The sequence below is a fragment of the Strigops habroptila genome, chromosome 4 (genome assembly GCF_004027225.2).
Source record: "Strigops habroptila isolate Jane chromosome 4, bStrHab1.2.pri, whole genome shotgun sequence".
Classification (NCBI taxonomy): Eukaryota; Metazoa; Chordata; class Aves; order Psittaciformes; family Psittacidae; genus Strigops; species Strigops habroptila.
The window spans coordinates 22613893-22626977 of NC_046358.1; the positions used below are offsets into that span (position 1 = coordinate 22613893).

The 13085-nt window shown below is 37.0% G+C and overlaps 1 protein-coding gene across 11 annotated transcripts in view; it reads left to right on the forward strand.

Moving 5' to 3' along the window:
* The window catches only part of CDC42BPB (CDC42 binding protein kinase beta), a 96295-nt gene that overhangs the window by 44592 nt on the left and 38618 nt on the right, over positions 1-13085 (forward strand). For all 11 annotated transcript variants that reach the window (XR_003991333.1, XM_030485431.1, XM_030485432.1 and 8 more), the window contains 4 exons: positions 1000-1095; positions 5592-5740; positions 9602-9695; positions 11593-11793. Coding sequence is in view for 10 of the 11 variants with exons in the window: in XM_030485431.1 (XP_030341291.1) it covers positions 1000-1095; positions 5592-5740; positions 9602-9695; positions 11593-11793 (540 nt within the window). In the remaining variant the exon portion in view is untranslated. The remainder of the gene's footprint in view (positions 1-999; positions 1096-5591; positions 5741-9601; positions 9696-11592; positions 11794-13085) is intronic.

Genomic DNA, 13085 nt, shown 5'->3' on the forward strand with positions numbered 1-13085 from the left:
TCTTCAGTAGAAATGTAAACTGACTTTTGCTTCCTTAGGGGGAAAAATGGTTGAGATACCTTTACAAGATGCAATCAGTATATGATAAAGCTTAGGCTTCCCAGGCATATTCCTTCTGTAGTACATTTTCTAAGACATCTGGACAAGTGACAATGACAAAAAAAAAATCAATTATTATCTAGAACTCGAACACTTGAATCTGCAGCTGCTGAATATCCTAATAATGGCTGCCTGAATTGAGAGTGGTGGAAGAGTCCCAAGGTCCTGCATCTTGGTGATTCTGATCCAATAAAAATGTTTTAATATGTTTCTATAAAGGAGGACTTGCTTGAAGTTTATGAAAGCTAGTTTTATGTAAAGATGCTGAGAAAGCCTGTTACACAGAGCTTGCTTCTCTGAAGTTTTGCAGTGTACTATTTGAAGTAGAGGAAAGATTATTGAAAATGAAATGTATTATACTGGACAAAGATAAGACAATAATAGAAGCATCTGCTTATTTCCTATAGTGTGTTGCCAGTGTCTGGAGCTGTAATGTAAGAATTAATCTCTTTTTGCAAAGGTCTTTTTTAGAAGAACCAGACTTACCTTTGTAGAGCCGTTATCTTTCTGCAACAGATTGCAGTGACAAGTTACATTTTTCTGGCTCTTAAAAATACATTATGGAACAAAGATTCAGTGTTGACTTGAATTGGTTTGTGGGCTTTTTGGTGGTTTGGGGTGGTGGTGTGTTGATTGGGGGGGTTTCTTTTGGTTTGGGGGGGGAAGTGTTGTGTTGTTTTGGGGCTTTTTTTAAGGTTGCAGTCAGGATTAGAGTGACTGAATGCTTGACTGCCAGTCTGCAGAGATTCCCTGGCTTGTCACTTGTGCAGACTGAATTCCAATGAATAGAGACCTCTGTTCAGTAATTTAAAATAATCCCATAAAACATCCATATATATTCATCCTGTGAAAACTACTTGTTGATGTTGACAATGGCTTCTCTCTGCTCTTTTCCTTTAGACAGCTTGCTTCCGAGAGGAGAGAAACGTCTTGGTGAATGGAGATTGTCAGTGGATTACCACGTTGCACTATGCCTTTCAAGATGAGAACTATTTGGTATGTTTGATTCATCAGTAGATAAAAGGTTTAGGTTATGAAAGAACTTTATTTTTGGTACATTTAAGGATATTAGTGCAGTAAATCAGTCCGCCTCATGCCTCGCAGCAGTGTTTCAACATTCTTGTTTTGTCCTTGAAGAAAGACTTCAAAGGGACTGACTGTAACTCCAGGAGAGTGAGAAATTCACATAGTACTATAGTATATAGAGGTTTAGTTAAGCACCTTTAACTAATCTACGCTTGTATAAAATATATCATGCGTAAGTTTAATGTTTTGGATAACTTTGCATTTAAATAACTTGAGAGGTGTTAATTCTGGGAAAGTAAGAAATATTTTTATTTTTATTTTTATTCTAAACTTTCAGAATGCCTTTTGAAGCAAGATTTTCTTTAAGAATGGCAAAAGTAATATAAAATTTTATTTTAAAAAGTTATTATACTGGTACTTTAAAAGCCTCAGGAAAAAAAATAGCGTATTTCTTAAAAGAATTTAAATACATTTTTAAATGAGCAGATTGGTCATCTCAGTAGTTAGAGAGACTTTAGCAACCATTTACAAAGAAAGTCATTACATTTTTTAAATGATGGGTTACTAGAACTGTTTACCTTAGTCACAGAAGTCAGAGAAGTACTAGTTAGGAGCAAAGTCAGTAAAGCCCCAACATACTACAATATACCGAACCATACAGCTGCCATGTGGCTACCTGAGGCGGGGTTTGCAAGCCTATTTCTGTAACAGCTGACATAGTTTAAATGTGAAAGTTTTCACCTTCTCAACGCTTTTTAGATAGTACCACAGTAGCAAGTCGTGATTATAAATAAGGAAAATATTACGATAAAAGGCTGCTAATGAGTTCAGGAACTAAGCAAGAAGAGTGAGAAAATACTCAAACATTTTCACAGGTGCTGAAACCAAATTCTTTTGACTGTCATGTTTAAAGTATTTTTGGAATAACAAGCACATCTAAGCAAATAAGTAGTCAGGTCTTAGACCCTCACTTACAGGCTATTTCCATTGAATGCTTTGTGATAGATCCAGGTTTTCAACTTTCCGAAGGCTAGTTATGTCTGGCACTGCCTCCTGAAGATAGCTCATGATTTCAAATTCCTTCAGAACCAAACAGCCTTCAGAGTTACATAAAAATAACCTAACCTAAATATAACATATTTCCAAGTAGCTTGTAAGAATGGAGCTACCTAAGAAAAAATTCAGCTGTACAAGATAGCAAGCAGTAGCGATGACAGTATAAAGAAGGATCTAGTTGCTAATACCATCTTGTACAAATCTGTTCCAAGCAAGCAATAGCAGTATAATACATATCTTTTCCTGAAGCTCCCAAAGACATTTAGATGTGGAAGTTTCACTTGATGGTAGATTTTAGACATCTAGCATCTAATTTAAGACCCAGTATCTAAGAAAGCAACAATTCTGCCTGGCAGTCAAAGTCAGCAGATTTCCAGCTTGCCTGAGGTCTGGTTCTGCATGCTGCCTTCTAATTTGGTCTGTTACTCAGCATCCATCTCATGTAATTGTCTGGTGCTCACAGATGGAGCGTTTCTGCATCTTACTCTGTCATAAATGATGCATGAAGAAAAGGTGAAACACATCAGGAAGTGACTTTTGTCCAAAAACCTGGAGAGAAGGTTCTCTTCTATACCAGTGGTTCACTTGTCCAGGGGCTAAAAGATCTGTTCAGTTCTCTGCTCAGCTTGAAAAAGTTTATAGCCATGTTTTTCCCCATCTCAGTAGAGTGCTGCCATATTACAGAACCTGGTCAGATTGGGTTTACTTTTTAGCTGTACTGTTCATCTTGATCCTAGTAGAATGGAATGCAAAGCTGAGAACAAAACAAGAGCAGGCATAAGAGCTTGGCTCTCCAACCTGGAGAGGACATCACTACTCTGGAAGAGAAATCACTAGGTTCTGGAATCTACTCCCAGTGATGTTTGTGCATTATAGCTAGTGATTCTTAAATACAAAACCAGGTAAGCTGACCCTGAAGTAGAGAGAGAACCTTGGTGTCTTCCCACATCTAGGGCTTGCCATCGTTCTCTGGCTGCATGATAAAAGGTTCAGAATGAGAAATAGAAAGAGAAGATAAGATCTTAAGGTAGAAAAGTAGTAGCTGCGCTTAGGGAGTCTAAAAGTGATTGGGGGTTTATTCCCTCTAGTATTAGTAGAGCATGTGGTGATGCAGAACTTATATTTAAGCAAGAAACAGAAAGTTCTACAAAATGTATATGTTCTGGAGTTCATTTTCTGGTTCTTCTCCTGTAGTTTTAAAATCTTTAGAGGCACATACACCATGTGGTAGTGTTTTCTAAACAGCCAATTCTTAAATGACATGAAATGATGGAAATGCAAGCGTGGTTTTTTTCTGGTTCTTGGAGAGCTTTCGTAGAGACAGTTTGAGTCAAGACAGGTTAAGTAAGCCTCTGGTGATTTTGCTGAAGCAGATAGAGTGTACCTGAAACACAGTCCATGAATATTACGAACATGTATAGGACCTGAAGTTCTTAATCTCTTCCAAATTCAAATCCATTAGTTTTCTTGTGACTTACCAGAAAAATTTTCTTTCCCAGTCTCATTCACAAAGAAGGGCATATATGTGTTTGTCTGCTGTGAGCCTGTTACAGGCTTCTGAGTATTCATGAGAGTATTTTGATGTCTTTTCTTCCTTTGATTTCCAACTACTCTCCTCCTGTTTGATGTAGTCACTTCCCTGAAAGAAATGCAATTCCTATAGATTTCAGTGTCAGAATAGTCTTTATTTTAAACCCATGTGAAGGGAGAATTGCCTCCTGGCAAGAAGATCGTTGTGAATTGGAAGATGAATAAAATTTGTCTTTCTTATAGAATAGGTCTCACCGTCTCCCTCTGATCCAAGTGCCTCATTTCATGAATCAGCTGAGTTCTTGCTGAGTTACGAACACTGTGGGAGCTGAGGGAAGTGCATTACCTTGCCTCTGACAGGAGGATGTTTCGCTTCCCACAGAAGGTTCTGTAAGCTCCCTTAGCTTTGAATTTGAAGAAAAATACTTCACTACAATATCCCTTTTAAAAGATTGCTAGTTCCTGTCTGTATCCTTTTGTTTTCAAACATAATTATTGCATGTGTATAGTGTTCCAGCATGTTTAAAATTCCTCGATGGGTTGTGCAATACGAACTGATCAATTTCAACGTAAGTGACGAAAAATCAGGCTATGCTACACTTTGAATAAGATGGAGAAAAATAGAAAAACCTGTGCCTTTTGGAGTCACTCATTTAAGCCAAAAGGTAGCAAGGAAATTATTAGTATTGCACTTGATGTTCCTTTGGGTTCCTATCTTCTTTAATTTCCTTATGGAAATTTCCTTATGGAAGATCAATGTGTGGCAGGGACAGTGGATCGTAGGTTGCTTTATCTTGAGTAGAAGAATAAGGTGACTGTTTTGGAAAGTTTCATTCCAGAATAAGCAAAGTTATTTCTAAAACCACAGATCAAATCATCTTGGGAAGTATGGAACAAAGTGGCTCGACTGGTAGTACTAGATGATCGTTATACTTGAAGTGATTTAGATGGATATTGCTAGGAAAAAATTAAAACGTAATCCTTGTTTTGTGGTGTGGAAAACCAATAGTAAGTCTAAGTCCTTTTCTTTCAAGTTACCCTATCTATATCTTTCCATAGATAGGATAATGGCTGGTTGGCCTAGGAGGCTGATTACTTTTTCAAAGAAATATATTCAGAAGAACATTGATGTTTGATTTTTAAGTTTCCCACTGTAGTGCCTCTGGCTTGATAGTGTTTCTGACTTGTCATGGGCACCCCTAATGTATAGTGTCACCAAGTTCCTGCCAGCAATGTTATGCATCCATGATGTGGCATGTGCTAAGATGACTTATCACATGGTGATGCGATAAGTCCCACTTTTGGAAAAACAAGTAGTATTGAAATGGTACCAAAACTAAACTAGTAATAAAATGTATGTTTCAGACTAAGCTTCATCAAGTATAGTTTTTAACTGTAGTTTTTTTCTTCCTGCATGCTCTGGAAATTCTCAGTTTAAGGGTTGATAACCTACATAAGTTTGGGTGATATTTAATAATTTTCTGTGTGTGACACTAGTTAAGACAGAGATAAACTCGCCCTGATGAACTTGTTTGTTGCTGCTGTATCTTGGAATTTGTTTTGGGTTTTTTGTTGTTGGGGTTTTTTGGTTTTGTTTTAGGGGTTTGGTTTGGTTTGGTTTTGGTTTTTGTAACGGTAAGAACTGAATGCTGATGTGTTGCCCTTACTGTGATGATTAAAGGAACTTTTACACTGAATAAGCAAGTAAAAATAACACAAAGTATCACCAATTTTTGACTACTTTCCTCAGGCACAAGAAAAAAAAAAAATTAGTGAAAGGGTTTTTGGGTTTTTTTCCAGGCGTTAACTGATGAGCTTTTATTTTTTTTTTCTTAACAGCTGTCTTTCAGTACTTGACTGCTTTATTTCCTTCTTTTCAGTATCTAGTGATGGACTACTACGTTGGTGGTGACTTACTGACACTTCTCAGTAAGTTTGAAGACAAGCTTCCTGAGGATATGGCTAGGTTCTACATTGGTGAAATGGTGCTTGCTATACATTCCATACATGAGCTGCATTATGTGCACAGGTAAAATACCATCTCACTGGCCAAAAAATGCATGTATACTTATATGAAGTTAATCCTAAAGATATTGCTTCATATACAGATGGGCACAGTAGCCACAGGCAAATTACTGTGGGTACTTGCTTACTATATGCTATATAATAGCTGTATAAGCTATTACATTTTAAATACCAAGTTTTGATGGAATGATATTAGAAGCAGTGACATTTATCTGACTAACCTTTTACTAAAGCTTCTATTTTTAATCAGGCTTCTTGACTTATTCTCAATTCTCTTCATGAATATTTATCTGCCTTTGTCCAAGCCAGCCTAGAAGTTTGAAGCAGCTTGAATTCTCTGCAAATGTTTAGACATTCTGCAAAATTATACACAGCAAGCCCATGATATCAGTGCATCTGTTTAGCTGAGGTCATCTTCAAAAAGTTTTTGTAAGGAGAAGACATATGCCAGTCTAATTGTTTTTCAACACAGGATCCAAATTCCAGAATAGTGCCTACCATTGTGCTAACTTAGGTTGTGTTTTATAATATTTAAGAATATGTAATATTCCTTGTTGTCTGTCAGAGGAAATGGGTCAGGAAGGTAGAGTATACTTCTTATGCTGCTGCTTTGGCTTCCTCTCAAAGCAACTGTTTTAGAAGGGCTGTGTATACTGCATGGGGAGGCACTTGATAAATATTTTGTTTCATCATGGCAAAAGTCTTAATGAAGTGAGAATTTCTATCTTTTGTTTGCTTTTCAGATGTAACACCTATGTATGATATGTCAGTTAGAAAGCAAAATTATACTAATTCTGGAAAGCCTTGTGGTTGTCTTGTTATATGCTGCCTTTATAGCTTGATTTCAGTAAACTCATAAGTTAAGAGGTTTTTTAGTTAACTGAAAACTGCTTATGGCCATACAAGTAAGTTCATGATAAGTCACTGAAAGTCCTGGCTGAGAAGTGGACTTCATATATAGCATTGTATCTGACTTGGCAGGTAAATCTTGGCTAGGTCCCTTTTCCTCTTTATGTTTTTTATCTTAGTCTGTGAACTAAGGACAGTTTTACTGTCTCTCTTATGAAATTTATGGTGAAAACCGTCAGGTAAGTGAGGTGATTTTTATTTGCAATTAAATTAATAAAAAGACAGGGAATTCTCAAACTATGATGCTTTGAACTATTCTGTTTGGACTTTGATCACTGTTTCAAAAATTAAAAAGATAAGAGAAACAAACTCTGTAATACTGCTCTGAATATTATATGTTGTGGACTCAGGAGTCTACCAGAGGCATCATTGCACCCATTTCCGAGGAAGGTGGCCTGACTAAATGACCAGCCTACATCTTTGCATGGGGCTGAATGAATGTCTGTTGGGGCAATAGGAATGAATGGCTTCGAGGCCAAAACATACGCTTTGAATAGGAAATGTACGAATGCCCAAGAAATTACTGCTTGGCAACTGGAATGGATTAAGAGGAAGCATGATTGCTCTGGAGAGGATTTCAAGTACCCTTTAAAGGCTTATATGACCTGTCAGCCATAGATAGGAAACAGCAGAGCTCAGAGATGAGGTATTAAGCTTTTCTGAACAGCATCAGTGTTCCCTTAGGCAAGCGAGATCTGCATGCAAAGCGGAAAAGCAGAGATGTGTTGGACGAGATTGGCTCATGCTTTGAATGGCACTGTGAGCAGTGTTCTTTAAAAAACAAATAAACAAATTTGTGTATAGTTGTATATAAGCTCCAATAGTCCTCTGCACTTACTGAGCTTGAATTGTGCTTATGGGACTGCAAGGGAATGTTGACAATATGTGGAACTGAAATGTATGGAGTAAGTCTAACACTAGAAAATTACCAATGAGTTTATTGGGAGTGTATAGTGAGATGGTCTAATTTTCTGGGTTAGTACATATTTTTCTGTATTACACAAATAAGTGTGCATTTAATTTATTTTGACAGGCATAGATTGGCATTTACTATTTTGTCTTAATACTGCTAATGAGCGGCAGTATTAGAGAAGCTTCAGTAATTAATCTCAAAGCATTAGCCCTTGGTTAAACAGTGTTAATTCAAGTTTGTATTGAAAAAAATTATCAGATTGGCAGGATTTTTACACGTATGAGGACCCTTTGTTAAACCTATCATGTTTTTTCTCATGAGTCTCCTCAAGTGTGAAACTATGAAATTTAGCACCTTAAAAATCAGACATTGTCAACTTCCACATATATGTAGCAAGGTAGATTAGAGCATTTTTTTTCCCCTACTTCCTAGTAGTTCTAGTCTCTTCCTCAAAAATTAAGCTGAAGCTATTGCATATTTTTTAAGTTTTTGGGCACATGTAGTGGCACTTGGAATTTCCCATTTGAAAGGAAATGGATTTTATGGTGCAACAAGACAGATGGGTTTAAGGTAAAGCACGTGGTTTTATTATTAATAGATAATATTATTTGAATAAATATATCTAAAAAACCCACCACAAATCAAGATATTTATAGGCTTGGTTATCTTCTTTGGCTAGCTCAGATAAATAATAATAACTGAAAATGGCATGATAATGTGCTAGCATGTTGGGAGCTGATCCTGGATGTGTTTGCTAAAGAAAGAGAAGGAGACTGGTATATGTTATCTCGGAAGACATGGATGTTCTCATTTTTAGCCTGAAGAATTGGCACATAACTGAGTTGACTTTGGTTTCTGCGGTTGCTCTTATCTCTTCCTTTCTTGCTACCTTCCCAACATATTGGGTAGGTGCTCTTAAAATCATATCATAAAATCATTGGGATATTTTGAGACTATTAATTAAAAATTGTATGTATCAGGACTGTCCTATGAAGTTGTCTCGATTCATCTTTTACTGATGCTTTAGTTTGTGTGAATTTGAGAACAAAGTGGTGAAATAAAATGTGATTAATTGGTGGACTAAATTCAATTAACATGCTCTTCAGTAAATCCTTTTTGGCTCCCTTCCTGATATCAAAAAGAATATCAAGTAATGAGCTAGAATGAAATGGGAGTCTTTGTTTCATGTCATTTAGTAGCCTTAGCATGCTGTATATTGTTTTATACCCTGCTATATATATATATGTAAAAATAGGAAAGACACAGCTTGATATTGGAGGCTTTCTAATGTTAGCATGTCCTCTTGAAATGGCATTGCCCTGATCCCAGAGCTGAGGGAGTTCAGTGGCTTGTAGAGTAGCTGCTGCAGGTACACAGGATGTAAAGGTCTTCAGGTATCCGTAGAAGCAAATGTGCTATGCAGTAGTGTATAGAAAGTCTGCTATAGCAAATGAAAAATACTGGCCAAATGGAAATGCTGGACAAAATCTAGAGAATTGTTAAAAAAATCTTCCTAGATAAGAAGTCAGAAGTTAGTTACAAGCTTTGGCAAAAAAAAGACAAGATTTAAAGATTGCCCTTTCTCTTTCATCTTTATTGCCTTTAAATAATATATTGTGATGCCTGATCTAGTTGAAGTTGTCCCTGTTTGTTGCAGGGGGGTTGGACTAGGTGACCTTTGAAGGTCCCTTCCAACCCAAACTATTCTGTGATTCTATGAGTATAATCATGAAATTATGATGATGAAGTAAAGTGCATATCCGTTTCTGTCAACATGACTCACTGTAATTGTTCTGCTTGGTTATTTGACCATTCGGAGATAAACTTGGATCTTGAAAATCTGGTGTAATGTAAGGCTTTAATATTTTGGGCAAAGTTCTAAGTTGGGCAGGAGTAGAGGGTTTTAAGTAGTGCAATAAAAAGAGTTTGCGTCAGTGGGCATCCAACATAAAATTCTTTGTTATTCTGAATCAAGATTAATCTTTATAAGCAGAGCTAATACTTTATATTTAAATCTTTTTTCACTTCTTGCTGTTGTAACAGGGACATAAAGCCTGATAATGTTCTTTTGGATGTGAATGGCCACATACGACTGGCAGACTTTGGGTCCTGTCTGAAAATGAGTGAAGATGGCACAGTATGTATGAAGCAAAATTTAATTGTAGTGGGAATTTTTAAGTGAGTTACTTAAAGCTATTATTCGTTGTCAGTGTGCATCAGGGAGGTGATAGGTTGTAAGCTTATTAACATGCTGAAAATTGAAGGAAGAGTATAACTCAGCATACTCATAAATAATTTTTGACAGCTTCATCTCCTTGCTACTTTTTAACCTTACCCCTTGTTAATGTTTTGCTCTCTTCAACCTTTTTTCCTACTGTCCATTTGAGTTCTCATGAGATTTTTATGAACTGTCCAAAGACCCTTTGTTAAAAAAGGATAGACATTTGATACTATTTGTGTTGAAGTCACGGGTGTTCAGGAACCTAGAAGCCATGCTAGACTTGAAGTGCAAGTCATTCAAATGAGGACACAGCTAAGCACAACTAGAACTTAATCTGGCTACAGCCATAAAAAACAACAAAGTATTCTATAAATATATTAGCAACAAAAGGAGGGCTAAGGAGAATGTCCATTCTATATTGGATGTTGGGGAACATACTGAAAAAGGATGAGGACAAGGCTGAGGTACTTACTGCCTTCTTTGCCCCACTCTTCAGTAGTAAGACCAGTTGCTCTCCATATGCCCAGCCTTCTGAGCATGATGAGGATGGATGTGCATCCTGAGGATGACAGGGATAGAGTGCAGCGTGAAGCCCCCATGTGGTCTCTTCTCCCTAAGAAATGATAGGACAGGAAGAAATGGCCTCAAGTTGCACCAGGGGAGATTGGATATGAGGAAAAACTTTTTCACCAAAAGGGTTCACCAGAAGCATTGGAACAGGCTGCCCAGGAAGTGGTGGAGGAAGCATCCCTGGAGATATCTAAAAGACATGTAGATGTGGTGATTAGTGACATGGTTTAGTGGTGGACTTGGCAGTGCTGGGTTAATGGTTGGACTCAATGATCCTAAGGGTCCTTTACAGCCTAAAATGATTCTATCAATTAATGAGCAGTTTTATATGCCTTTTACAAATGGAACACCACCATTATGGTAATTTGCCATCTTGTGCACTATATTGGATACACTCCTATAAGCTAAATCACTTGTGATGGTTTTTTGCTTGTTTTGTGTAATTTAAGGTGCTTCCAGGGGTGCCAGTCCTGCCAAAGTATGGCATGTAGCATCATTCACCCATTTTGGCACGAACTCGGCTCTTGGTGACATTATGTAGTCAAAAAATGCCTGCCAAGGATTTACCATATTAAAATGCAAAATAAATTGGAAGGAGCCATTAGAACTCTGTGTGAAACCTGAGAGCATATTCTTAAAAATCAGAGGTGGTCTGCTACTGCCACAATGGTCAGGGCTTCCCTACTACTTGGTCGCAGGGCAATTCCCCACCTTACCCTTGTGTTGCATCCAGTTGCACATTATGCAGTAAGTGTTTAAACAATTTCTGACATAATAAAAATAGAGGACTACTTGTGGGAGGACGTTGTTTAGTGATCTTCAAATGAAACTGTAAAATTCAGGCATAGGCTTGAACTCCCTACTTACTCATTTTTAATTTCAACTTCAGGCAGCCAGTTGCAGTTTTAAAGTATTAAACAGACACAAAGGCAAAATATGTTCTCCTTTTGTCTGTCTCCTTTCACAATGGCTGTGATTATTTTGAGTTTCTACTCTGTTCAGAATAAAACATCAGTAGATTTTTTTGTAGAATTAGACTGGAACTTAACATTTGTAGTCTTTGTTACTTTCTTAATATTTTCTTTATTTTATTGTTTATTTATTTTGTCGCTGTGAATTTATAAATCTCCTCCTTTTCCAGACTCATGTCCTGGTGTCTCCATTTATCAAAAATACTAATGTGTAAGAAAGTTGCTGAGAGAACCTTAAAACTTATGAGAATTGTGTTTGCCTTATTTTTAAGGTACAGTCATCAGTAGCAGTGGGTACGCCTGACTACATCTCCCCTGAGATACTGCAAGCAATGGAAGATGGAATGGGAAAATATGGGCCTGAATGTGACTGGTGGTCACTGGGAGTCTGCATGTATGAAATGCTGTATGGTGAAACACCCTTTTATGCAGAGTCATTAGTGGAAACCTATGGGAAGATTATGAATCATGAAGTAAGAGCTATATTAAGTGTTCACAGAGAAACTTATCACTTAAAGATATTGAAGTGGCAGTTCTTTGCTTTTACATGTTTTAGAACCATCTTTTGCAGGTTTGTTGGTTCAGGTTTTAGGAACATTTGCTTCTCCGAACTGCGGAAACTGAATTCTTTCGCAAACTGATTTTTTTTCTGTAAATGCTGATGCTCTTGTCAGAAAATCTAAGCAATCATCACAAAATCAAAATTAAAACCAACTCTTGTGTTAGGCCCATTGAAAGTTTCCTCTGGACTGCAGGAGAAATGAAGTAATGCATTATTTACACAGCTGTGCACATGTTCTGAGCACTGGTAATAGTACAAAAAAGAGAACAGGCAAGTCAACCAGTGTAGACATGAGCTGCGTGAAGAGCATGAGGTCGAGGGGAGTTGCCCAGAGTAGAAGTGGTAGAAGAACATGAACTTGAACTGCATGAAGAATGTGAGGTCAGGGGGTTTGTCCAGGGTCGAAGTGGTAGAGAAGTGCTGGAATTTCTGGGTGCATTTTGACTTTTAAAGAGTAAGTGTAAACCAGGGCATGATGTACTTTCAACAGCTTTATTAGGAGGATGTGTTTATGTGCGTAGTCATCCTAGGTAGCTAGAAGCTGTTACACAGGCTATGTTGTTGCATTTTCTTCTCCCCAGGATGAGTGCAGTTTGCTGATGTTTACAATGCTGTGCTCTGACAGTGAAGCAGTGATGGATAAGAGACTAAATCTTTGCCAGAGTTGAAACCCTTGCTGTGATGAATATTAATCTCTCTCTTGCTTTAATTTCTTCAATTAACTAACTGGTTGCGAATGTAGCAATATATATATTATAAATATATATGTACATATATATTTATACATTTACACGCACCATATATATGTGTGTATATATATGCGCTATTGTCCTTTATTGCAAAAACAAACCACAAAGCCCTTCTTGACTATACAATGGTAACAGTGGTAAGCTAAAGTACAGAAAAAGGTTTCCCGATTTTTATGCAGAATAATTTCAGATGTTAGTGGTAAGTACAGTTTTTAGACCTTCTGTTTGTTTCTGATAATAATAGATGATATTTTGGTAAAAAAACAAGTATTTAACCTATAATACATCCTTAAGTATAGCAAGTGTTTTGTAAAGAATTTGCTACCGTCATGGATTTGTAAGAGTTTAAATCAATAAAATCTCAAGGAGTATATCTTCAGGGGATCACTGGATCTGTGTTTAAGAATGCAGGTGAGGGTCTGCCTTTACTGTATGATCTTTAATATATTGTAGT